The sequence below is a fragment of the Anarhichas minor genome, unplaced genomic scaffold (genome assembly GCF_050575085.1).
Source record: "Anarhichas minor isolate MPS153535 unplaced genomic scaffold, ASM5057508v1 ptg000024l, whole genome shotgun sequence".
In the NCBI taxonomy this organism is placed as follows: Eukaryota; Metazoa; Chordata; class Actinopteri; order Perciformes; family Anarhichadidae; genus Anarhichas; species Anarhichas minor.
In genome coordinates this window covers 3,162,591-3,190,583 of record NW_027466470.1, presented here as the reverse complement: position 1 = coordinate 3,190,583, position 27,993 = coordinate 3,162,591, and the positions used below count along the sequence as shown (strand labels likewise).

The 27,993-nt window shown below is 41.8% G+C and overlaps 1 protein-coding gene across 1 annotated transcript; it reads right to left on the bottom strand.

The window, feature by feature from the left end:
- Nucleotides 1-646: 646 nt before the first annotated feature.
- On the bottom strand, nucleotides 647-21,047 carry LOC142955891 (integrin beta-1-like). The gene is made up of 16 exons (XM_076097117.1): nucleotides 20,731-21,047; nucleotides 11,214-11,280; nucleotides 10,665-10,750; nucleotides 8,532-8,754; nucleotides 7,971-8,141; nucleotides 7,641-7,879; nucleotides 7,395-7,550; nucleotides 7,088-7,183; nucleotides 6,872-6,961; nucleotides 6,353-6,493; nucleotides 5,764-5,966; nucleotides 5,298-5,536; nucleotides 4,986-5,208; nucleotides 4,565-4,797; nucleotides 4,226-4,392; nucleotides 647-1,845 (listed from the first exon to the last, which is right to left on the bottom strand). The coding sequence occupies exons 2-16, from the start codon at nucleotides 11,278-11,280 to the stop codon at nucleotides 1,780-1,782; spliced, it is 2,400 nt and encodes a 799-aa protein (XP_075953232.1). The 5' UTR covers nucleotides 20,731-21,047; the 3' UTR covers nucleotides 647-1,779.
- Between the last annotated feature and the right edge of the window lie 6,946 nt (nucleotides 21,048-27,993).

Genomic DNA, 27,993 nt, shown 5'->3' with positions numbered 1-27,993 from the left:
TGTACTCATGTCGTCACGTTCCACAGGGGATGGAACGCGACGTGATTGGCTGACAGCTACGATGAGGCGTTTAGCTCTTAGCCGTTTTGTTTATTTTTTTATTTTCACCCACTAAAATCACTTTTACATCTTAATTTAGATTTTTTTTTAATCTCAGTCTTTGATTTAGACTTGCTCCTCATTTTCTTTAGTTTAGTCTATTTTGTACAATTTAAAAAATACTAAATGATATACACCTGTTAAATATGTATTTCTTTGTACTAATATCTTTTACAACTTACAGAAACACTTGGATGTTTATGCACATCTTTTATGTTACTGGTGTTGGTGCTTTTATCATAGATATTTATAAATATATACTTTTTTTTAACACATACATACAAGTCATGCCTATTTCCTTAATTGTCTTGTTAAACTGCTGTATCTATTTCTGTGTAAGTACATTGAGAGCAAATACAACTTTATTTCTAACAATTTATCTGGTTGACTCATTTGCATCTTTTTGTCAGTGTGACTAACGTGCTTCCTCATCAATGCGCGTTAATAACAAGCCTCCTGTAAGAAGAGTAAAACAAAAACACACCAGTGGTACAATAACAAGTCCACAAAACAGAAATTGTACAATAATATCTTAACAATATAGGGGTAAATTGTTTTCAATGTTTATTCAATAAATAATTTCAGAAATACAGAATTGCAAATGTGAATTGTTGAATTTTAAAAAAAGGCACTTAAAAACAATGGTGTTACCTTTTTCTTCTTGTCAAACCTTTGAGAGATCTAGAAATCATTCCCTTCCCACTGATCTTTACAACTAAATGACATTAAAGTCACTTTTTTTTTTCGAGGCACCACAAAAGAGTTCGGTGGAATTACTGAGACAGAGAACAATTCATATCCTACAATTAAACAAGGCATTTCAAGAAAAGCAAATTTAGTTAGCAAATAAGGCAGGTTTTGCGTGTATTTGGCATTGCTGTGAAGAATTAAGGACCTGAGTTGGCTTTAAATTAAGTAAAACCTGGAGCCACACAGTAATACGACCGTACACTGACGTCCTTTAAAAGGCAGCTCGGGAAAATATCTTTTTCTAGACAAAAGACATTTCAATTGATTGTTCAGATGGAGTTAAGTCACTCAGTCAAGACACACCAACGCCTTTCCATCCCGTTCTGTGAATACATATATGGCTTAACACAGAAACCAAAGCACACTGTACACATTTCATTGCTACCACGCGCGGCCAACCGGCGCTACGTCTGAAGAGTTTCAATCCAAAGAGACATTTTAAAAAGAGTCAAAATGATTACAGACAGTTAGACTTTTGCTCAACTGTGTTTTACAAACATTGACTTTCAGATTGCCACTCAACGCTGTATTCATAATTATTTGGAAAGGAACCCTTCATTTGTTGCCCGTCATCAACCTTAAATGAACTTGATGGTTCTATTAAAAAAAGAAAAGGCACAGCGAGGCTCTCCGCTACCTTGTCAGAAAACTACAAATCAGTTCAACACATTCTCTCAAGTTCTGCAGAGGCAAAAAAAACACATTTATACAGACTGTACAAAATTCAGATGATGCATAGAAAATAAAAAAACAAGTTAGTAAAAACAAACCGAAATAGTGGCAAAATGCATTACTATCGTTTGGTGACTACAACAAACAAAAACAAAAAAAACAAAACAGTGAGAGCATTATAAAACCCGCCCCCCGCCCTCCACCCCCCCACCCATGTTCTGTTCCATACAGTGTTGTCACAAGGAAGGCAAAGCTGCATCATTTGCCCTCGTACTTTGGATTGACGACAGTTGTTACGGCACTTTTGTAGATCGGATTCTCCCCCTGAGAAACAGAAGGACAAGAACAGTGAGTACAGCAGTTCAGAACTCATACCAAGTATCCTGGTTAACACATTTAACACAGCACGCGTCAAACCTGTTATTTTTTGTGGCGTCACAATAACACGATTCCAACAGCAGTAAGCTCAACATGTTAAGATTAAGTCTCAATGGCAGCAACAAAGTATGTTTTGACATCGTCGTGATCACCATCTGGTCAAATATGATGTGTGAAATGAGTTCAGCTGACTCTCCACTCTGTCTGTTATAATCCTTCACTACTACAATCTGCACACAGGATTCTGATAATCTGCCCTCTGCAGGTGTTGTGGCAGGAATGACGAGAAGAGATGTAGTAGTTGGAGTTTGCAACCAGCGGGAAGTGTTACACAAGGTAACACTCAACAAATCCAAAGTATTAGTTCTTACAGCCTCCTCTTATCGTCTAAAGTCAGCCCCTTATGTTACTTTCCACCAATGAAATCCGTCGATTGAACCACAATCACAGCACATCTGGTCTCCTCATTATGTCATGCTCTCCTGTCCTCGTCTGGGTCAAGACAACATTCTGGCAGAACAAATGATACACGTACGCGAAATGTTTGGAATCAATTGGAATGATATATTTCAATTTGTCTGGCGCAACTTTATCACTTTCTAGGAATGTTCTTATGGAACCAAGTGTGCTAAGTTCAACATAACAAGTTATATGAGGATTTTCTTCAACACAGGTGCACCTGAAGTGGGATTTGTTGCTGCTGAACCAGGTGGAAACCTCCTGTTCTAAAAAGTGAAGTCCATGCAGACGTGCTTTAAACCTGCATTCTCTCTAGTGTCCACCAGGGGGCGACTCCTCTGGTTGTACAGAAGTCTATGAGAAAATGACTCTACTTCTCTCTTGATTTATTCCCTCAGTAAACATTGTAAACATGAGTTTATGGTCTCAATCTCTAGTTTCAAGTATTCTTCAATACAGCATGATGTTCATTTAGTACATTATGGTCCATTTAGAGTCAAACAGACCATAAAGCAGGGTTTGCTTTAGGGCGGGGCTACCTTGTGATTGACAGGTTGCTACCATTGAGTTGTCCGGTCGGGGAGTTGTCCGTGTTTTTGTCTTAACAAGTGTGTCATCAGTTATTGAAAGTTAATTGTAATATTTTGGTCGCCTCCAAATGTCTTATTAAGCGTTCGGTTTCACTTCGAACACATCACACCAACTTTAGTAACAAACAGTTGCCCCCTGTGGTTAAGCATGCTAGTCTCACAACATGCAGCTGCTCTCCACAAGGACGACCGGCGATACAAACTTTGACCTAAAGAGAAGCTCCTTTATTCCCGTAGCTGGGATTCTGGAACTGGTTAATAGGACTCTTGTAAATGGGGTTCCCTTGCTAACATGGAGAAGGGAAAGGGGAAGATGAGAGGTGGGGTGGGAAACAGAGGGAAAAAAGAAATGAAGAGACACAGGAAACAGTAAAAGGACGGACTCAAAAGTATGAAGGAAAATGTTCAGCACAGAGCAGAAAAGGCCAGAAAGCAACTCTTACAGTAACTCATTTGCTGTTTAATACACTAAAAATGTTCCTCCTGATTCCCTTTGTGTTGTAGTCACTTATTTCCTCTTTCCTGTAAAATGTGAGTTTATATTTCCTTTCGTATTATTTCAGTTTTGTTCGCAAAAAACAACAAAAACCCACAGCGCCTATGGGCTTAAAGTATACAGCTAGATATAAATAACACTTGTTTCCCATAAAAAGTAAAACTAAAAACCATGAGCACATCGCTGGCAGCACATCGCACTATCTTGCTCCAGCATGTTTTATTAGGAGAGAATACAAAAAGCCCATTCATCACACTGGCTGTGATGAATGTCCGTTGCCTCCCGTCGGGCCATAAACACTGCTGCTGTGACTACCACACGGTAGTGGAGCCCTCCATCAACGGTCACCCAGCAGTCCTCCTCTTGCTCTGCTTCATTGCCTTGTATGGTCATGCAGTTGTACCATGTGGACAGTGAGAGGCAGCACCGTCGGCAGAGAGGAAGGCCGCTCCCTCTCAGCCAGTTCAGACTCAACAAAGCTGCACAGAGCCGAGGTTGATCAAGGACAGAGTGAGGAGATCCTCTCTGAATCTACCTCACTCTCTCTGGTTTAAATCTCTCTTCTGTTTCCACACCTTATGTACATTTTCCTGCAGATTTCTTCATGCGTTTGACTACAGAGCCATAAATGCTCAGGGAGAAACATGCGATGTTTGATGCTTTTAGATTAAATTCAAATATCAATTATGTAACGGCTGAAATAACGCTCGCTGGCCGGCTTCAGGTAACCGTCATCTGAAATGTGGGAACGGTTAAAGCTGCTCTGGTGCGACCGACTCACCGTGTCCCACTTGGCGTTCATCTTCTCCTTCTCAAACTTGGCGAACTCTCGGCGGTCGTGGATGATCATGAGCAGCTTCCAGATGAGCAGCAGGGCGAGGCCGATCAGCACAATGCCGGCGACCACACCGGCCACGATGGGGATGATGTCGGGTCCCGCCGGGCACTCTGAAACAGAGAAAATGTATCATTGAGGGCTAACAATTGTGTTTAATGCATTTATTTCTTCATAACACATCTACAAAGCTCAAACCTTCATGTTTTACAAGGCTGTTTTGCTAGCAGTCCTCTTCTTTGCCTTTTAAAAACTCCACATGGTACTTTTTACTTAAAAACATACCCAGCGTCTCCACCACGTACACCTCCTTGGTGTCGTTCCGGATGGCGTAGGTGTATAAGAACCAGCAGTCGTTGGCGTCCCGCTCTTTGCAGTGAGTCAGCGGGAAGCTCTGGTCGGTCGGCTGAGGCAGCTTGTCGCGATCCTTCACCTTGATCAGCTGGAAGTAGCTGCAGACGCTCTCACACGTGTCCTTCTTCTCACCGGCGTCGAATGCCCGGCACTGCACGCAATCTCTGTGAAGACACAGGCGGAGGGTTGATTCACTCGAGTTACTAATCTGATATACAGCATCTACAGATCACAATTCAACTGACTTTTAAACTTTCGTGATATTTCACAATATCTCTGACCAACGGTAACTCTACATTTTTAGATTCCAGAATTTTGCGTTTCTAGCCGAGCATGCGAGCTTCAGACTCACTTGTGCTCAGCGCAGACGCCGGGGCAGGTGGGGCAGATCTCGCAGGTTGGGCCCTGGAACTTGGCGTTGGTGCATTTGCAGATGCCGCATTCGCAAGTACCGCGGCCGTTGCAGATCTGGCCGTTCTTGGCGAGGCAGGTGGCGGTCTCCAAGGAGCAGTCGCAGGCACTGCCCGTGTAGTTGGCATCGCAGATGCACTTCCTGCAGTCACAGCGGCCGTGTCCTGGGAAAGCACAGGAAACGGTTACCATAGAGTTTAACAACACAACAGGTTGTCAGACTTTCAAGTAGTTCTATTTCTACAACCCTCACCTCCGCAGAGCTTGTTGTTGGAGCGGTCACAGTTGAAGTTGTCGCACTCGCAGTACTTGCCGGTGTAGATCTCCGCAGGATTCTCCCGCTTCTTGCACTCGCAGGTGCCGCACACACAGTCGCCGTTGTTGCTGCAGATATCCGTACCGTTGTCTTTTCGGCAGTTAGCGTCCAGGTCCTCCGTCCGCACCTCGTCTTTGCTGCACTCGCACTCACGCCCGATGCGTCCGTCGTTACACCTGACACAGGAAACGGGAGGTTAACTAAAGTCCAACATTGTGAGCAGAATCATTCAAGTAAAGCACAGTGGTCTGAACCTACATTAGAGTTGAGAAAGTCAAAGATGCAGCTTTTCATACCATGTATAATGGCACCAGGTATTTTCTAATAAGTAGTTCCCTTTTCTGGTTAGAGATACAGAGTCATGGTTATATCAGGAGTGGCTGTATCTTAGCTGAATACGTACTTGCAGGCTCCGCACTCAAAGATCCCGTTGCCCTCGTGGCATTTCTCACTGTTGGGCTCTCCTTTAGCGGCGCACTCACAGTTGCAGATGAAGTTCAGGACTACCTCCACCTCCTCGGTGAAGCCCAGTGGTTTAATCTTAATGACCTCAGGGTTGCCGTGCAATGGACACTTCTGGAATTCAACGGAAATCTTGAAAGACACCTGGGGAAGCCAGAGGAGGGTTTATAGGGTCATTACAACTATTAGGAGGAAGCCTTGAAGTTTATCGTTATATTTCTCAGACATGGCTCAGGTTATTTGAGGTGTTTGTCATTTATTGTTTGTCTTGTTGTTCTTTTACTAAATGCATTTGGTTTGAACCTTTTTGTCTCTCAATTTGAAGCAGGAAATTCCCAGAGACAACACTAGCGTAGGGAGAAGGACACCCAGGCTGCTGCCAGCGATTGAGCACTTGCACCACTTGTGTTGTGTTGCCAATGCTTTCCCCACTGTGCAACGTAGGTTTACCCATGAGTTGGGATGCTTAAGAATCACAAATGTCATTTTCACACATGCAAACAGATTGCAGCAAAAAGAACGACATCTACCTCGTCTCCGATGGAGATGTTGGAGCACTTCCTGCCGTTCTCCCCCGTTCCCTCCACACCGTTCTTACAGATGGACTTGTAGGTGATGGAGACTCCTTCTGGCAGCCTGCCGTTTTCCAGAATGACCTCGGATGACAAAGACTGTCCAGAAACAAGAGGGATCAAACAATCGCTAAAGGCTCTAGTGATATAGGTTAATCATAATCTAAGTTTACAAGCCTTTTCCATGCGGTAACCCAGCTTTACAGTGCCGGGCCTCATTAATACATATGTGATGGAGTAAAATGGACAGCGTTCATGTCACCTGAATGTGTGCGTAGTATTTAATACCAAGGAGAAGTAGTCACAAGAATATTTCCCTCTCTTTCATGAGCCCTTGAGGGGATTCACTGTAATCTGTATTTAGCCCGGGAATCTTTAAAAAGGATGTTGAACATTTTCCCCACAAGATGTAACGTCATAAAATAAACAAAGCCATCTCTTAATGACAGAGACAGTCAGACGTGATGTTTGACTCACGTTGTAAGCGTCAATAATGAGTTTGATGACGTTGCTGGAGTTGGAGGAAAGCGTGCCGACGGCTGATTTGGGAATGAGATTTTTCAATTCCTGAAAGAGACACAAGAGTCGAGAGGTAAGAACAAAGAGAACAAATGTTAAATGTGCATCTTACTTTTGAGTTAAAACACGGAATAGTAAAAACAATTCTGACGATACAGAAAACACAAAGTTTACCTTGTAAACAGGCTGGAATTCCTCCGTGACGGCAAAGATGGTCTGGATGTTGTGATCACTCAGTTTCTGAACCAAATGGGCGATGGAGGGATAGTCCTATCAAAGGGTTCATCAACACGGGAAGAAACAAACACACATTATCAATACAAGCAGAATTCAGCTCCCATTTATAATCCCACACTGCGTGTCTGTGAAGAAACAACTCTTAGAAACTGAGACAATCAGTAAAAGCTGAAAACAGCACAGACGCCCAGTCAACTCTCTCTAGATACATCATGCAGATATACATAAATGACAAACTACATACATAGTAGTGGCTCATGGTGTACATGTCGTTCTCCAGGTGACACCTGCCGTCGTTGGGCAGGACGATGCCGCCCAGTTTGCCGTCTCCAGCGAAGTGGAAGCCGGCGTCGGTGGAAAACACCAGCAGACGAGTCACGTTCCTCCAGCCGATTTGGTTCTGGGAAGACGGACACAAAGAGAGTCTTCTCCTTAATATTTTCACACGTTTACAAGGCACCAGACAAAAAACCTTTAAGCGCCTTCTTACCTCACAGACCGCCACCTGCATGATGGCATCGAAGCCCCCCTCTGGAGAGTCCAGGTTCCCTGAGATCTGCTGCTGACTGACCAGGCGATTGAACTCGTCTCCCTTGTCCGTGAGCTGCAGGACGTTCTTGTAGCTGAATGGGCTGGTGCAGTTCTGGTTCCCCGTGCAGGGGTTGATGAGCCTGGCTGGAGTGGTGCTGATGTACGGCATGACCGTCTTCTCCACGAACGAGCCGAAGCCTAAAGAAAGGAGAACGTGTTTTTTTTTTTTTTTTTACTTGTACTCGTCACACGACAGCTTTTCCGTTGATTATTATCGAGTTGTTCTTACCGATCCTGAAGTCGGAGGTAATCCCCTGCATTTCCCTCATGAGGTCAGTGCCGAGGTTCTTGACGTTTTCCAAATCATCTTTCATGGAGAAGGAGAGGTCCATAAGGTAATAGAGGTCAATGGGGTAGTCCTCAGCACGCTTGAATTTCAGCTCAAAGGTCTGGGGTTCACCTAATGGACAAAACAAAACACATAGTGTTTAGTGAATTTAAGAGATTGTGACATTACATTAATTGTTTTTTATACATTTCTTAAATTGATTTGAATCTTAGGGATGAAGGAGATTTTAAAGGCAGCAAAAGTCTTCAGCTATGACAAGAAATCTTACTTTGAGTCTATGATAAACTTTTGGTCTTTTCTAAAACACATTTCAAACAAACTTAATGACTTCAACTTTGCTCCAGAGCTGGTCGACAAACATTGGTTTACCCAGATACCAAAGATACAATACATGCTCTAAATAAAACACTTTGTTCCAACCTGCTCTGGCAACACAGTCAAAGACCCGCTCGGTATAAGTGTCCCGGCTGTGCGTTGTGTATTCGCCTACAGAATATTTACCAGATCTGAGTGTCAGGGTGAGTTTCTGCGGCTGGATCTGGGTGATCTGCTCGGGCTTCAGTTTCTCGGCCACGTCCTTCTTGCGGTTGGTGACGGGCTTGTTCGTGTTGATGTCGATGCTTCCACGCGGGTTCTCAATCGTGGTCACGTTACAATTTCTCTTCGTCAGGGACTCCAGATCGTCACAGCGAGCCGACTTGGACTCGCCCACAGCGAGGAATTTCTGTGAAATAGCACAGGAGGTTTTTTATTATACTACATACATAACTCATGTCCTGAATATTGTTGCCTGGGCTTTAACATCACACCAATCTGGACTTTACACAAAATCCTAATATGTCACTGTATTATGTTCACAGACTTGTAGAGGGGAGATTTTGAAGGAAGAAATAAATTGATGTTTATACCAGAGGCAACAACTTGTTCTGCTTTTGTGTAATTATTTAGGGTACGAACGCTGCAGATACGAGTATTTCAACCAACGAGGCCTCTGGAATCGATCCATTGCACTTTAACTCTCGTTGTTGTTTTTTTGGGCAATTGTTCTTCAGCAGCAGGAGACGAGGAGAAACAGATGACTGGGGGAGCCTGGCTGAGAATATAGATTGGATGCACACGATATCCCAGAAATACAAGACACCTATTGTTCTGAAGAACATTAAGTTTGTGGGATGAATACAGAAAATGAGAAAAAAAAAAACAACTGTTTAGCCGATCTCAAATCACACAGGAAATAACATGCATAACATTCTCAGCAGTGGGCAGCATACACACCGTCCATGGTTTTTAGATCATGCAGTGAAATCAGATCGTAAAGGCACAAAATAAGTACTTTGTTTATAAAGCTCTTGTAGCACTTTGAGAGCTGTACTTCAGCGATGGGATTCTTTGTAATTTTAGGGTTGATTTGGAGCGTAATGCCCTTTGACTTTGAGAAGATCAAACCACAAAGATACATCAGGGCTGCAGAGATATTTCATCTAAAGCAACCAAACACGACTGAGCTAAAAGTTGCAGTCGTGTTGTGATTGCATGCGCTCAGGAATGACAGTCTGCCGTCTGACGGAAAAATACGGGCAAGATTTAACAGGAATGCGGCTCTCGACATGTGCCGAACGGACAAAAAGAGATGTTATTCACCAAGAGACTCACCTTGGTGAGCAGTTTTCAGAGGAAGTACTGACTCACAGGGCTCGGCTGGCCAATCGAATCTCACCATTTTGGATGAATACGTTAATTGGTTAATGATACTAGGGGACGACTGCTGATGCTTTCAGGTAATCACAATATTTTGGAGATCGTAAATCATTAGTGATGGTGATACCACAACAAAGTAGGACGAGGCATTCAAAAAAATGCTGTTTATGACTTTATTTTTGTGGGAATAAAGATTCTTCTCAAACATTTGTTGCACAGCACGACATACAATTATAATATGTGTCATCCTGCACTTTGTAGTCGCCACACATACATTTCATATTAACCTCTCGGTGCAGTAAAACAGTATTTTCCTATACTGTGGTCTGTTCCCTCAGAAGAGGACAGAGAACGTCTGATTAAAGAGGATTATACAGACAGAGTTTCCCTGTGAGACGAGAAGCAGCAGCACTCGTGTTTACATTTAATGGAGTTGTGGTCAACTTGTGTTTGGTCGAAAGGTCTCAAGAACGTCTTAAGTCTCTAGTACTGCTCTAGCTGTGTTTGTGGTTATAGGGCAAGTACAGTTTATGTAGCCATTTGCATAAATAATAAAGACAAATTAATTAGCAAAAACAAAGAAAAATGTTCTTACTTTTTAAATCTTGCCTCCTTTTCAAATTAATAATAAAAACCATCAAATACATTGTTATGATATTTTAAATCATTGGACTGTATTTGTTTGTTAAATAGCTCTAACTGTTTTGAAATTAATTTGTCAAAAGGTGACATTTATATTTGTTAGATTGCATTATTTAATACTCAAGATGATGACTCCCTGCTGTGCTTGTTGGCTGTTTCTGTGCAATTCAACCATTAAGCAACGCTGCCACACAAACCACAAATCTCCGAGCGTGCCACGCCCGCAGTTTAAGAATCTTGTATATACTATTTCATTCATATGATTATTAAAAACACTTTACTGATTCAACTCACTTCATCTGTGCACCATCCACACGTCTCTGCGACCTGGATGCATTCCCCACACGACTGTGCGTTGGCCTTGATGCATATGCTTCCCTCTGAAAAAGAGACAACACAAGGTCCTGTGAGCCAAGATGACAAAACCGAATTTCCATTCGTTCACTAACTCAAAACAGCTTTGGCTTTTTTTGGCTGCAAGACACAACTTCCTCCCAGTCTAGAAAACGGAGTCACGCTGAGAGAAGCCCGAGGCAGCTCACCAAGTAATGACTTCACCTCCAACCAGCAGGACCCACAGTTATAAAACCATGAAATACAAGATGTGACGAGTGGATGAAAGTATTGCAATGTGCTTAAGAAACGAAGAAATCACAGAGAGAGGCTGTCGAGTGAAAGCATGATAATCTACATACACATGAAGTGGAACAATAAGTACTAAACTGGGTGTCTGTTAGCACAGATGAGAAACATGCTACGCTACGAGTTAGCTAGTACTTAACAGCTAAGATAAGAAGACTGGAGCAGGGTTAGGGTTACTTTACAACCTTTTCTTGTTCTTACCTTGCTGCGCCCGGCTGCCACAGAGGACTGCCGACAGCGTCGCTATTAGAAGTAACCGCAGATCCATCTGTGACAAGAAAAACGCAATGTGTTAACACAACATGAAAGAAACAGATCTGAATCAGACAGCTTTGTTACTCGTGTCAGTGACAGCTAACGAAAAGGGTCGTGTGTGTGTGTGTGTAACATCAGTGTGTGCTTTGTAGTGGTTGTAGAGGTTTAATGTGAGACGGCGCCATCTTTATAAAAGATAAAAAGACGTCCACATGTCGGAGTTGTGACCTCACGGCTGCGTTGTGCACACACACATAAGAACAATGTGATCCCTTTGTGATAGAGTTCACCTACATGTAAGAAAGTCAACGCTTAAAGAAACTAGTTCACTACCAAGTGTACCATTAACACAGCAAGACCCCCCTCTTTAAAAAGGCTCTCATGGACATGCGAGTCGTAAAACAATAGTTTGAATTTGAAGGAGACCAACAGGATGAAAAACATTTAGGTTAACAACATCTTTCATGCTCTGTGCTGTGAAGACTTTATCCTGAAATACCTCCGTCACCGCTCGGCAGCAGAGGGGAGGAGCAACTCCCATTTGGTCTATTCCAAATATGGAGGAAACCATTTGCCCACACTCATCAGCACTTCCATGAAACCACACTACATACATGCTTTCTGACTGGTTTGTGACGTTAAAGGCCTGTAGAGGTAGTTGGTTATCTCGATGGGGAATTTCAGATAAGACTCGACAAGAGAGAGAGAGACGCTTGAGGAGACACAATAAAAATATGGCGTAAAAAGGACAGAATGGTCACATTTACATGCGAGGTGTTCAGTATCAACCACAGTGATTTATAAGGAGTCTAACTTGACTTGTAATGACTGAAACAGAGCAGCAGTAGCTTTAAGACGGCCGACGTTTAAAAGCTGCCACAGAATGTAACTGCAGAGGAATAACTGGTTCATGGAGAAGTCCTTTGATGCCTCTCTGGGGCTGCGGAGCACTAACCAACAGCAGTGTGACAGCTGCATGGAAATAGCTTTGTTGGTGGGTCAACATGTTTTACTAAAAATGTAAGCAAAGGTCACAGCATGCCAGAAAAACAGAGAAAAAAGGAAGGTGTGTTCCCATATTTGGTCATGCTAGTTCATGCCTCTTCCTGAGTCTCTGCCATTCACGACAACTCCAGTGACACACTTCCTCGACTTTCTGCCCAATCCTCAAAACTCAGACCAACTTTCTGTGCAGGAAAACCAGGCAGTGTAGACAGAAGCAAAGTCAACAGCTGAGCCCCAAAATAGTCCATCCCTGGTGGGATATGTTTACGCCAATATGCACATTGTCAGTGTCAGCAGATAAGAGTATATTTACATTTACACATTTACTTTTTACAGTTAACTATGAGTGACGTAGAGGTAAAACTGGTGGCTGTACACAGTAGAAGCACAGCTGTGGGTCAGAGCGTACAGGCATCTGCACCAACAACCACATCCTGTTAAATGCAGCCTAATGACCAACTTAGATGCGAGTTTAAGTGCTTTAGTGATAGTTATCAGACTGCTGTGGGGGGAAGGGTGAAAGAAAAACAAGTCTCCGGACACGATTGGAAAAGATTTAAAGAACGGAAGCGAAACACATTCACTTGAGATAAGAAAATGTCTGCCCTGTTTTTCTAAATTAAGGAGATTATTATCTTGATAATTCTGAAGAAACTTTTCTTGTGGTTTTCCTGAATGAACAAGAAGAGCTTGATTTCATGGACGCTTTGTTTGGTGGTTTTGAACATTGGGAGGTAATGACGTCTTTAAGTGATATAGATGGTTTTGTTATTAATGTGTCGACTGTACGCGGGCACCTCACGCTGGACTAGCATTTAGTTTGTTACCTGGTCAAGTGAACAGTTAGCCGACACAATTTGGCATGCAACTACTACCGTAGACTCCTACATGTATCGACGCTGTACTTGAAATCATACAGCTAGCACCGCTGGAGGCCGATTAGCAGCAGAAAGCGTACTCCATGCAGGCGAGAGCTTTGCGTAGGATCTTCAGGTATCTCGATAATTCAGAAAAACAGAGCAGAAATGACGAAATAATAATCTTGTAACGGACGTAAATCATTTTCTGTTGATCAATAGACACTTTTCCCTTTTTAAATATACTTAAACTTTTACCCAAAGAACAACTTTGTGGCAAGACGGACAAAAAAAAACCATTCAACATACCCAGCAAGATGCCTCATAACATTCAAGCCACCACCAACTGAAAGGACTTTCTACACTATATCAGCGCTCCTCCCCAACATTCCTGAAGTACAGCTTTGTTTACCACTCTGGGGCTCGTCCTGCAAATTACAGAGAGCTGACAGATATTTGGGAGGAACTCAGGGTCTCCACAGTAATGGCATTAGGGAGGCACTGGCACTTCATGGGGCATGATGGTTTTGGACACAGACTTCTACCCCAAATGAAATATAAAAAAAAAAGACATCTTCTCCAATCTATCCGCTTTTCTTTACTTACATTTGCTCTTCTTCATCAGAGGAATGCATATAAGAGATAACTCAACTGATTAATATGACCAGCAGCAGTGTCACTTCCTTTTCAGAATCAAAAGTATTGAAGCGAGTGACAGCTGAATTATTGTATGACCTAAGAAATGGTGGAAGATCAAAGACAGCGCTGCTAAAAAGCTAACGTCAGCGCTGATAAGAGCTGATAGCGACGGCGGGCCGACAGAGGCCGATGGCTCCCTGATCCACAACAGACTGAGGTAAAAACTGCTCCTCATAACTGTGAAACATGATAGAAGGCCAGCTGGTAACTGGTGAATTCCTGAATTCACTCTTCCAGCAAAGGTCTGTGTGTTGGTCACTGAACCAACTACTGTCTCCACAAATAGACCACATTCCCTCCAATGCAAGACAACGCCTTAACAGCAGAAAGTGATCCTAATGATTCTACCTCCTGAAAGTACAGCACCATCTACGAGTTGTATCTTGTCTTTGTTTTTTTATAATCCAAACTATGAGGCACCTGGTTGCAGCTACTGTACTCTATCTGTCCCACATATCAGTTGAGTAAATCATCCCTATGTGGAGCAGAAACTAGTGTATGAGCCATCTTGATGACGGACCCGAGAGCCTAATATTTAGAGTACCAGGAGCACGCCGTGTTGGATCATGACTTTGTATGGTCAGGCTGGAGAAGACGAGAGGCGACACATGCTTTGTGCTCGCGATGTTCAACGTTAGCGTCACAATTTTTATATTTACAATTCTACCTCTGTTAATAGTAGCAAGAGCCGCTCAGCTCTTTCCAAGACACATACAGTAACTGAGGCTTTTGACTGGACTTTATCCAATATGGACGTGTGCGACAATACAAAACAGGCTCTTGCTTTCTATAGTGTAGATAAAACAGGTTAACTTATAAATACTCAAGCTGTCGCCTCAAATTGCAAAGTGCAGCGGTTAAACAAATCAAAACTAATCACAAGTATTCATCTGAAACAAGTAGTTGCTTAATTGATTAGTCTTTAACACAAAAATTGGGAAATCATTTCCACCATTCTTTTATTATTTTTTCTAGTTCCAGCTCTGCAAATATGAGGATCTGCTGCTTTTCTTGGTCATTTACGACAATTAACTGAATATCTTTGGGTTGATATTCATCAACCAGCTCAAGAAACTTTACAAATTGTCCAGATTCCAGATATAGAACATATTGTAATGTCATGTAATAAAAAGGTTTGATATAATCAAGAGGCCTCTGGTTGGTCTGAGAGGGTAAAGACAAACTGCACACTAGATAACTTCTATTGGGTGTAATGGAGACCTTCTGTAATACATTTTTTTTTAGGTCTAGTGCTCGTCTAGTTTCTCAAGTCGGAAAAAAACAACCATGCCAATCAGAGCTGGATTGAGGATGGTAATGTCAGCCAGAAAGCGATGACCGTAAAAATCCACACAAAAATGACGGCAACCCTGGATGAAATTTACATTGTACCAAGTAATCAACTGGATGAAATTGTCCCTTGCAAACAGACTTCCTTCAGCTTCAGGACGGTTCTTTGGCAGGACGGTTAGGGATAAAATAACAACCTTTCTTTACCAATTTAAAAGCCTGGCGAGGTCCGGCTGTTCAAATCTGGCTTTATACAATATAATCTGGTGATTCAAAACCTGTAGATTAATGTATTTTCCTAAAATACTTGTGTTATGTATGGTCACTGGCAAGAAAGAAGAGTAATAGTAATGTAACAGTCAAAAAGCAGTGAAGAATTCAGTCTCACCTTTTCTATAGAGAATCCTAGATTACATATGTAAACACTAGCTGCTTGCTATAAAACCAATATAATAGCCCAGCTTTCAACACAAGCAGTGGGGGTGAGTCACAGGCCCAGACAAATGTTTTATCAAGAAATGTCTCCCAACAGCTGCTGACTCAAACTCAATCCTCTGCAGCGCCTCCCTGTTATGGTTCACATCAGACAGGTCCGAGGCGCTTTGATTCAATCTGAAAGTCAGAAAGGACGCCTCAGGGAGCAGCGCCATCACAAAGCAGAACGCCTTCCTCTGCTCACACGTGTAGGCGTGTTGAAAATAATCACACCCTGTGCGACATCTCGGCCTACCCGACAGTGTGATGACGTATCGGGATTTCTGGATATTTCAGGAGTCACTGAATTAGCCAGAAACAAATCACCATCTTGTTGGTTTTTTTGTTGCATTTCCAGAAAATTGACTACAAAACAATACTACCACAATATGTCCATATGCATTCAGTTTATGAGGTACAGTAAGCATGGCGTCTTTCCCCGAAACCAGGGTAAGCTTCAGAGTTTAACAGAAGGGCTTTGAATCAGACGTGTGTCACCACTACCTCTTTGTTTACTCCTTCCTCTGCTCATTGACTGGTATTATTTAGGGAAGCGCCCTGTGCAAAGTCTGGAGCATGGACATCCTCTTGATGGGACCACTATGAGTATTTATGTCCGTTTAAGTTAATACAGCCACTGAACTGGACAAAAAGTCTCATTAACTGGTGGTATGTGAGCTTCTGTGTGTGTGTGTTGCATTATCTGATCCAAAGACAAATGATGTTTATGAACTCTGCAGATTATCTGCCTTCCTGCAGCTCATGTGGCTTTGAGCAGACAGGCCCGGTGTAGTCTGAAGGTGGAGCGAAGCACATCGTGAATATTTACTAAACCTGAACAAAGTCCACGTTTAGAACCAACGGGTCTGATACTGCTCCTCCATATGGTTGAGTTTATCGTATTCTGTACCGCTGTCACAAACACTTTGACTTTGGTGTGACGACAAATATGACACGCACGTAAAACCGTGAATAAGAAAACACTAAAATCTTTAAAATGGTAAATGTATGCCCCTCCCCCCTCATAACCCTCTAACAGATGTTTACAGAAGGAGTTTCCTGCTCAATATGTTTTGTTGGCGATGCACAACTTCCTCCTCACTGAACACCGGCAGAGAGAAAAAGGTGTGTTTTAAGTTGTCTGGCACCTGATTGTGAGTTGTGTTGAAATGAAGTCGGTAAACAAACAAGTCTCACAATGCACTACATGCCAAAACAACGACAAAACGAGCTAAATGAATGCCATAAATACATAAGCAAGCAGGACAAAAACACAGCTAATAACCACGATTCCTCTTCGTGCATCGGACAAGCTAAAGTGGAAGTAGTTGCAAAAGCTACCACAGCTCTAGCTGGTCTCTGTGGTTCCTCGCTTCATGCAAGGTTAACCACAGTGTGCATCATTAACCCCGGATGGTGTGTTTTCTCTCTCGTGAAAACAAAACAGAAGTGTACATTCAAGTGTACAATGTGAGCGCGCACATGTTGCTTAAATACTCGGAAAAAGTGTCCCAGCTTCAGGGCAGATTGTGTCTCATGTGCTTGTATTTTAACACCATCTCCACGTTTTTATACGCTCCTCCAAGAGCTTTTTATATCCACTTTGTTACAGGACACAATCCAAACAATATTATACATATCTCTCCCCCTCCTAATATCAAGCTGACCACTTCCATATCTCGCTTTGGAGATCCAACAGCTATGGTGTATTTAATAATGAATGCTGCTGCTAAAGAACTCCTGTGAGCAACATGCAGAGTGATCGGTGGCGTTCAACACAAGTGGGCATTGTTCACGCTGGGCGGGTCATCTGGTGGTCCGCAAACTGAGTTACACCCCCCCACCCCAGCTCCGGTCAGCCAGCCGGCCCCCCACCTGCTGCAGAAAGTCAAAGTCCACTTTCAGTCCATTAGGTCCCCTAAACAACTCAGCATGACTCTGCATCCATTTCCTCTAATGAAAGCCCCCCCCGCCCCCCAGGAAGAACAGCTCGCCTCTGACTGTAAACACGGTGTGTTTGACGGAAACCAAACAGACGAACAGGAAGACCTGACGATGCTCGATACTGAACTTTAAAGTGCCGTCAAATTAGATGAGTGACTCAGTGAAGTCCGTTTCTTTAGGACACGTTTTGACCGACTGACATCCAGCGGACTATTGAAAAATAGTTGACGGGATTGTTGAAAATGTTTACTGTCCTTTTCCTACAATAATGCATGTGTTTATCCGGTGTTTAAACTAGTATTACTATCAGTAAGATCCCAACATACCACAATATTACCAAACTACATTACCAACGTCCCAAAAAGAAAATAAAGAGAAAGTATCAAAACTACTTAGCATAACCGTTATGTGGTTATAAAAGTAGAATGATCAATAATAGCAAAGCCAGACGTGATCATTCTGACACACATGAACATATTTACGTTTGTTTTAACAGCTCGACAGCGAAGAAATAGTTTAAGTCAGTCTGACGTATATTTGTTGAAGTAGTAGAAGCAGTTGTGAGACCGGTCTGGGGTTTGTCCGTCATGTGGATGAGACCCTAACCTCTCACCCTCAGAGAGATGAGATAACACATTCCATCTTAACTGCCTCCATACTATGTCGAGGGAAAAGCACTACGTCACTGAAATATGGGGATGTTTTTCCACTCGTTTCCAACCTGAACCAGGAGTTCACTCAGCCAGTGAGTATGACGACATGTTTAGGCATAAAAACTAGTTGAAACACTTATAGTGAAGTGTTAAAATGTTGTTTCCTTTCAAGCTTTCTTTCACGTACTCACTGAGGCTGGATTCCATTTCCAACACTTTATAAAAGATGTCTTGTTCCCCTTTGGTGTTTTTAACATCGTCTTGTATCAATGTAACTGATGAGAATGTTGAGGATTCATCTGTGACATTTATTTTGATACATTAGTCTCTTGAAGCCCTTTGTAGAGCGGCCACTAACAATTATTTTCCTCATCAATTAATACAACAACGTCGGTTATTGATCAGTTAATGAGGGTCATAAACAAATGAAAGATTAGCATCCCTACGTAAAAGCATAGGACCGTTGAAATGTTTGTTTGGGACGATTAAGGTTTGTATAAACTTGTATTTAACGCACTGGTTTCGGATCGGCATCGAGAAGTAAAAGATGGCCTTAAATCATCTCTATAGATCACCTTAAATAAATGACAAACTATTTGTTGATAAACAAAAACGTTGACAATTCAATTTATGTCATTTTCTGACAGATTGACTCAGCCGTAGTAACTCGTCTCTCCTTTTTCTGACTATTGGTTGCACTCTGGTCTCAAGTTTGAACCTTCTCAATATTCTGTACATCTAACAAAGAAATAAAAACATATCCGTCAATCGTCTTGTGTTTCTTGCCACATCTTCGGAGGACTTCCTAAATGTAACCACAGAGTGATGGAGCCATGTAGGGATGTCTTAACGTCTGAACCATGATCACATACAAACATACCCTTGCCTGCAATGACTCGTCTGGCCTTCACTGGAAGACCAGATCACCCATGATGACTCACATCTGACAGGTCGGGGGGGTAAAAGCCTGGGGTTGAGTAACGCCGAGTGACCCTGCAAACTGCCCCAGACACTCCTTGTTTTAAACACCACAACAATGTAACTACGGGAAGTGAGTCAGTGATCTACGGGGAGCTTGTCTACAATTACCAGGCCTGGTGCGTATTATCTGCAGCCCTGTTAATGTGTGTGTGTGCGTGCTGCATGTAATCAAAGGCATACTTGTTTTAGGATTCTGTCTGTAGGCAAACACAGGCTAGTAATCAACCCAAGGTTTTATTCTGTTGGCCCCAAATTAGGCCTTGGTGGACAGAGATTACTAGTTCAACACAACAAGCCTCTCCCTGAGATTAATAAGGGAGAAGAAGAAGAAAAAAAACACTCCCTCAGGGTATAACTCCTTTACAGGAAGTGAATGAGAGGCAAGACCGATCTTGTCCAACTTACATAGTGCACAGTCAACACTTCAGAATCAGAGCCTCGAGCAGGACTGAACAAGAGGCTCGAGAGTCTGGTTAACCAATCTGGCTTTAAGGTCACTAGATCCTCAACCGCAGTTTATACAGTCCACAATGTAGTCTGACCAGACTGGGGTCCAGCTGTGGTTTGCTGCTGGATATCCTTTACAGCTCTACCTTCATTTCAATGTTTGTGGCTTTGTCTTACAGAAGAGGAGGTTGTTTAGTTTTCTTCGTGAATATTTTGGCCTAAAGGCATGAGATCTGTGTCGCAACTTTAAATTAAACGCTCCTTTCGTAAATGTACAAACACAAATGTTAAAGACATCTGCAGAGGGGTTTTGTGGGACAAATGGACTCAAGTGCTTTAAGAGCATTCCTAAAGAAAACCAGCTGGTTTCTGAAATATGATCTTGATGAGAAAAATCTTGGTTGATGATTCTGATGACTGTGGTCATTAACTAAATCAGACAAAAGACCAAACCAAGCACTTATTCTCTCATAAATAGTGTAGCTTGACGAGCTTGCTGTTCAGTATAAAAGCTCCTTAAATTAGGTATAAAAGCTGAACCACAAAACTGTTTCTATATCTATCCTTTAGGGAAATAAACAAAGAAACACAACAATGCCAAAGTAACTTCACAAAAAAAAAACGTTCGTGCAGAAAACAAATTCACAACTGAGAGTAAATTAGTTTTAGTCAGTTTTAAACAGTAACAGCCTTTGTTGTGGTTCTGACTTTAGGTTAAAAGCTACTATGAGTATAATAATGTTTTTAATAGTTAATCAGGACTTAAACACACACTATCTCCTCATACTTTAACCCACCCATACCGCCCTCTTTGGTCATGCAAAGCGGCTCAATGACCTACTTTCTGCACAAAAACCCAAATTAAGATGCATTATTGAGGGACAGATTGAGGTGTATGTTGGAATACGCCAACATTTCAAGTCATGTTATTGAAACCATGTAATGAAAAGGAAATAAAACATGTTTTAAAAACGGTCTTTCGACCTAGACCGCGTTAATAATCCACACCCAAAGTTTGCCCCGAAGAACAGAAAAGACACATTCCTCGCTTCTCCCCCTTTTTATCGTCAAATGTGTGGGAAATAAAATGTCGGTTGAAATAACAACACTCACCTTAATGTTGATGCTAAACTGGCGTTTTCCGATGATTTAGAGAAACATCAGCCCGAAAAACAACGGTCCTCTTAGAAAGAAATAAGAACGAGGACTCAACGTTAAGATACAAACTGTTACAAGGGTCTGCTTTGTTGTAGCGAACTGAACGCACGTTGAGTTTCCGCTCACCACGCGCTAACGGTCGACGTTACTTTACGAATAAAAACACCATTTATTAACATGGATAATATATTTTTTTTCCTGGATCGCCCGAACACGTTACAGCCGCTGCTGCTGGCTCGCTTTTTTTTTTTTTTAATGCCCCAGTTCTTTCTTCTTCTCCTTCTTCTGAGTTAGACCCCGCCTACATAGGAAGAGCAGCGGCACGTAGAGGCCGAAGGAACGAACACACCGGAGAACGGTGAACCCGGCCTCACCTCGGATGCGGTGAATGGTTCCAATTCACACACACACACACACCTATACACCCACACATACACACACCTACACACACACACACACACACACACACACAAACACACACCTACACTCACACACATACAAACACACACACACCTACGGGCCTACACACTTACACGCACACACAAGGGAATATAGGTCAAAATAGTTTTATATTTAAGCACATTTTTTGAGCAGTGGTGGAAGAAGTATTAAGAGCCCTTAGATGAGTAAACATACTTATACTACACGGTGAAAATACTCCACTGCAATTAAAAGTTCTGCATTCAAAATCTTACTTTAGTAAAAGTATTAGCAGCAATTTACTTAAAGAGTTAAAAGTAGGCTACACATTGTGCAGTAAAATGTCCTCTGTCAGTGATGTTTTAGGATAATTATTACTGTTGCGTTAATGTGTGTGTGTTGCATTTTACTGCTGTGGGTGTTAAAAGTTGTGCTTGTGTCAACTGCATTGTATACTGTTGGGTAGTTTAATCAACAGCAATGCATTTATGCAACTTTGCATCATATTCTATAAGATCATCATATGTTTGTAACTGTAAAATTGTAATTCAAAATCACAGTTAAAGTTGCATAAAACGGTATTGTGTGCATTCATATTATACTTGTAGTACAGCAGGTGAGTACATGTAAACAAACATTTTGGAGAATTGTGTGTAAATGACGAAAAAAACACAACACTAGTATTTCAGTTTGATGTAATGGTGCAGCATGTGTAGTCTTCAGTTTGAATATTTCACTTAATTTAAGTATCATATAAAGCTGGAAAGAGGTGATACAGAATATGCTACTCAAATGGAAATAAATTGTTGCTGTAATTAAATGTTAACTTAATGTATTTTGGTGGAAAACCAAAAGGAGAAGCATGAAGCCAGATGGGGAAAAATTGTCATTAATAATAATAGTTAGAGCGAAGCAGTGAAGGAGCTGAGAGCCGATGACCAAACATCCCACATTTAGCCTCTATACTCACTGTTAAGATGTGTGATGAGTATGAAACAGCTGATGCTGCCAGCTGGACAGATGACACATGAAGTCACCGTCTCCATTCCTGTAACATCACCGCAGAATCATCCCGGCACATACTTCTGCTAATCCGCTCAGGCAGAGTTCATGGGGTTCTAATTTCAGTTTCACACACTTTCATAGCTGAGAAAGACCAAACACATCCTCAGGCTTCTGAATGTGAAGGGACTGTATTTATTGTTGTATTCTCCCCCTTTGAGATACTCTGAAGAGAGACAAAAGGAGCTGCCGGCTTCTATTGTCCACCATGTTGTCAGCAATAAGTTCCACGTACATTTTAGCACAGAGACCCTCCAGAAGACAAGTAGACCGTGCATGAACCCCTTTAAGGCCCTTATCATTTGAATCAATTGGTGTGATTTAGTGCTGGAAATTCCCAAACTTACTTAAAATGAATCAAATTAATACAAACAAACTGACATAGAGTGAATAGTTTTTAATCCAGCCTTGACATCATTAATTAAAGTGTTTGTCAAAAGTTAAAAAAAAGATGATAAAACTTGATAAAAACAAAATCCCCTGATATATATTCAGTTGATCTGGCTGTGTGAGTCCAGCGGCAGCAAATGGGTGAAACGGTGGAAGCAAACGTATTTATGGTATTGTTTGTTATGTTTAATGTGCATTTACAACTTGTTTTTGCCCTACTTTGTGTTCTAAATGATCAATCGCACAAGAAGTAAAAGCTTTTATATCCTCAACTGATTCATAAGCTACAACTGCGTGGAGGCAGATTGTGTTGCAGAAGCCAATGAGTCAGGAGAACAGCACTGAAACTCTCACAAATGAGACAGCAGACCTGAGAAGTACAACTGCAGACACTAAAACCGGCAGGGTGTGTGAAAGTGGTACATTGGCACCGATTTGGGCAGGAAACCTCACCTAAACCGAAGCCACATGACTGAAGTTCACATGAGATCTCACTGAGCTGAAAGCTGCAGTTTGATGTCGCTCATAAAACACATTCACTGATCTGAGGAAGACAGTTTTATGAGAAATGTAGAGATTAGTTTGTTTGCTGGTACGCATGAGCGTTTAGAGAGGCGATGCTGCCGCTCGGTGGTTAAAGCATGGTGTAGCGTGCAGACGGTGACGCTTGCACATGAATTTAATTACTACACACACAAGCCAATCCACCAATTAAGATCAACACTTCCTCTGTGTCTTTAGTCAGTGAAACACAAGCTAGTAGAGTATAGTTCACACTGGAAATGTGCAAAATGAAATATAGGCCCAAGAACAATTAGGTAACAGTTGTTAAAACAAAGATCCCCATGAGGTCTATGTGTCGCTGTTCTGGAGCTTTCGACTGAATCACACACTCTTCCTCAGCAGATGAAGTTCATGAGACAGACATGCGAAAGCTCCCACTGGTCATCTTTCCTACACAGGAGCAAGATTTTGTGATGCTTTTTGCCTCTTTTTTGTTGTTTTGAGTCTCTTTGTGGACATTTAGTGTCTCTTTGTGTTCTGTTTATGTATCTGTGGTTGTTTTGTGTCTGTTTCTGGTCATTTTATGTCTCTTTTCGGTCACTTTGCCTCTTTGTGGTCATTTTGTCTCTCTTAGTGGTCATTTTGTGTCTCTTTGTGTCTCTGGAGTCATTTTGTGTCTCTTTGTGGTGTTTTTATGTCTCTTTGTATTCCTTTTGTGTCTATTTGTAGTTTTTTGTCTCTCTTCGTGATAACTTTGTCTCTTTGTAGTACTTTCATGTTTCTTTGTGGTCATTTTGGGTCTCCTCCTGGTTGGTACGCGTCTCTTTGACTGACATTTTGTAGGTGAAGGCCTGAGGGAGGCCTGACACTTTGTGCCTCTGGGCCTGTGCCCAATTGGCCCGTTCAGTAATCCTTCCATTAACTTACCTCTTAGTGGTTTCCACCAATGCAGATAGTCTTTGCTAAATTAAATTTACAGCAACATCTATTTATAGAAAAAACATCCCCATTAATCAGGGCAATCCAAAGAACAAGGGGACTTTTTCTGCAATAAAATGCAGCTCCACTGAAGCAAACCAAATATCTCCATCACTAGAAACCAGTAGAGGTTTGTAATCCGGCCAAACTGACCCCGTAAAACGACCCGTTCCCTCTCTGAGGTAGGACAGAAACAGCAGAGCGGCTTTTACTTAAAACATTTATTTGATCCAATTCTTTGGAATGTAATAGTCAATGATCAGAGTCCAAGACAACAGAGACGGATGAGTCTGGGTGCTGACCAGAAAGTCAAAGTACAAACAATACTTTTAGTCACTTAAGGCCTCACTGCTTTTCCTTTTTTTTTTTTTTACTTCCTTATTTCCTTTCTTGTTTTTTTTCTGGATCTGAGACAGCAAAAAAATTACAGATGCAGTTAGAAAAAAACATTTCTTCTTGTCATACAAAGAAAACAAATGAAACAATAACACGTACATCAGTGACAGTACAAAAACAAGGTGATATTATACCAAGTAAATTAAATTGTTACGTTTCAAAGAGACGCATATAAGCTTTGTCGAGATTGAAAAACATCTCCGTAAATTGTACTTTTCAGAGTTCTACCATTGTCATCTGAAACAGCGTTAAAAAGAAGCAACAATAACACTGTCCTCTCCCTTTCCGTCTTTCTCTCTTTTCATAAATCATCATAAACACAGATTCTTTTTTTCTTTTTAAATATATCAGTGCAACATTTGTTTTCACATCTAGTGCTGCAGCATCCCTTCTTGTCTGGAGGAGAAGGAGCAATATTGAAACACATGATACCCATAATCTGGCCTTTTTTTGCTGTAAACATATTGATATATTTGAACCGGTGTGGCTCTCGAGAGCTTACAATGAAACATCTCAACAGTCAGAGCACCTTCATTTGATTGCAAATGCCATTGCAACCAGACGATGATTGAATTCAAAACGTGTCTCTAAAGAATCGATGAACAGTCTTCACTTCACATTGTGAGCTCACACGATGCCAAATAATGCTACATTAAAAGAAATGAGCAGATTGAACTGAAGACCAACACGCTGTGACCAACATTGTTCTGCCAGCGGCGGCGCGTCAAGCTATCCCGCTTACGTAATGGCTTTTTAATCTCTGTAAGTAAAGTATCAGTCAGCATTAAGTCCTGTTCCTTATCTCAGAGTGAACGTTAAACATCTGTTGGAGGTTGACGAGGTTATTGACTTTTGACCTTTCTGGCTTTTAAAGACTCAATCCTACCAGCTGTACAGTGCTATGAACAAGTGACGAGTATCACAACACACTCAGCTACCAAAGCTAAAACACAACAAAGCAGTTTTATTAGTACAATATTCATGAGGCTCGTTGCTTTTTTTTTTTCAGATTTTAAGCAAATTTTCCAAAAATGAAGAATGTTCAGATGCTTTTAAAATGGATCAGTTTGATCTGATTTTCATCAAATGTCCTCACTTGAAGTCCCTGCTGTCAGAGGGCGCTGATCGCTGTAGATTACAGTTGAATGAGGCCCTCATGCAATGTTGACCAAGAAATATAAAATGGGGATAAAATGCAAAATAAGCTGCAGCAGAATCCCTCAGATCAAACAAAGGGATTTCACTGCTGATGACCTTTTATGTTTTTTAAAATAAAATAATGAGCCCTAATGATTTACGAGGCATTCTGTTGGGTCTCTGCTCTGATTAGCTTTAAACTCATCTTTGTTATTAAACAATGTTACTTCACTGTGTGTGTTTCTTAAACCCTGTCTCCTACATAATTACATGGCACTGCACTCTCAATCACGTTTGGAGGAAAACCTATCTTCTCCCGTTATTAACTGTCGTCGTTTTAAACAGTTTTAAACAGTTTTAAACAAAACAAAACAAAAACGCTACGGTGTACTTTGATAAGTTGAGGCAAAAAAATGCAGGTTTAGTAAAAACACCGAACCAAACACAACCAAAAGTACTTGTTTCACACGGGACACAGAGAGCAGTCTCCTGGGTGAACTTATGTCCCAACGTATTCCACAACACCCTTCCCTTGTAATTCACAGTGCAGTTTTGTTGCGTGGGAACGTACATTTATAAGAAACAGGGCTGCTTAGCTCCTGGCCACTTTAGCTCGAGGTGTGAGGCAAGAATTGGACGGTGTGATCAGCTGTAGTTAGCCACCTGTTTTGGGTTGTTAAACATCATTTAGATCCTTCAAAGATTCCTCCTCTGATAGTCGACACCGGGAAAAAAAAAAGCAGACAAAGTAGAGTACAGCACTGTCATGGCAGACATTCATTCTTAGTTTTTCAGTCCTGACTGAAGCATCCATGAGCGTCCACATCCCGCAGGCTCAGTAAAAGATGCTGATGGACGTCTCTCTGATGGCCGGACACACTTCAGTTAAAATGTCCAACAGTCACTCTTGTGTGCCAGCGAGAGACGTCAGCAGTGAAGAGCTCTTCAATCCCGTTGATCCATCCTTGACGTTCTGCCATCGTCTTAGTGGTACTGAGGTTGTCCGTTTTACCCTGTACAAAAAAAAACAGCACTTCCCATGAGGCATTTCTGAGGCGTCTCTCCGTAATCTCAAAGCCGTTTCCATCGTTGTAAAAACCTTCCTGTTCCCAGAGCACAAACAGAAACTAAACCACGACAAAAAAAAACACAAAAATGGCAACCAGGTCAAAAGAAACACAAAGAACAGGTTTGTGTTTGCGTCTGTTAAAACGAATACTTTCTGTACATTTTAGAGAGAGTTTGATTCCAACATAGAAAGGATACTGCGGCACTGGTGTCTTTTTTTCTATATAGAAAGAGGCGCTCAAATATATTAAAACCTATGTACAATATGTCGGATGTGTCATGTGCCATGAACATGAGGCATTCAGGGCTCCCGCACAATTTTCCCATTTGGAAATTCCAAAACCTAAACAGCTTAACTTGGATTTAAAACATTTTAACACGTGTCAGCACGACTGTCGTCAAGGCGAGAGGGATCTTCAGATCTACACCCGACACACGTGGTACTTGACGGCACGTTTCTACGACACAAAAATGTGGAGTCGTATCATCACAATCTGGTAAAAGTTTGTGTGTGTAGGAACCCTGGACGGACGGACGGACGGACGGACGGACGGAACGCCAGCCGATGAGAGAAACAACCAGCAGAAAAACAAGGCAACAGAAAAAGCTGGTGGAAAAAAATAAAAGGCACTGTTGGAACTAGACACAGGTCAACGGGTCACGATGGTGCCCGCCTCCACACACACACACACACACACACACACACACACACACACACACACACACACACACACACGCACACACACTTCATGTATACACATACACATGAGTGTGATGCACACATACGACAGCTTGACAGAATGACACACCCACACCTTAAATGCAGATGTATATGAAAGTGACACATGTACAAACACACGTTCACAATCACACGGCCAGTTAAAGAGCCAGAAATCAGAATAAAAAAATAAACGTAACAAAAATAAACAAAAAAAAAGATAAATTTTCCATTAAAGTACACAAACTTTCATCTGAATTGGTCTTAACACCAGCATGTGATTACATGAACTCAACAAAGCACGCCCGAAAAAACAAATAGAATCCTAAAGTTTTCTTCTTTTTTGTTGTTTTTCTCTCCGCTGTACAGATTCTTTATACACAGTGCCCCCTACAGGTCAGTCCCCTCCACTGCCGCTCCTGAGAACAAAACAAATGACATTGGCTCACTTTCAGCTCACCCTGCTGTCCCATCGGTGGTTCCTCCCACTTGATTGGTTGCATCACGTGTCCGCGGGGAGCATTCGCAGCTCCGTCTCTCCCCTC

Coding starts and splice junctions, on each gene's coding strand:
- LOC142955891 (XM_076097117.1), bottom strand. CDS start 11,280: ATGGATCTGCGGTTACTTCTAATAGCGACGCTGTCGGCAGTCCTCTGT. Junction 8,755..10,664: donor GTGGATGGTGCACAGATGAA/GTGAGTTGAATC, acceptor GCTATTTCACAG/AAATTCCTCGCTGTGGGCGA. Junction 7,551..7,640: donor TGCAGGTGGCGGTCTGTGAG/GTAAGAAGGCGC, acceptor CCGTCTTCCCAG/AACCAAATCGGCTGGAGGAA.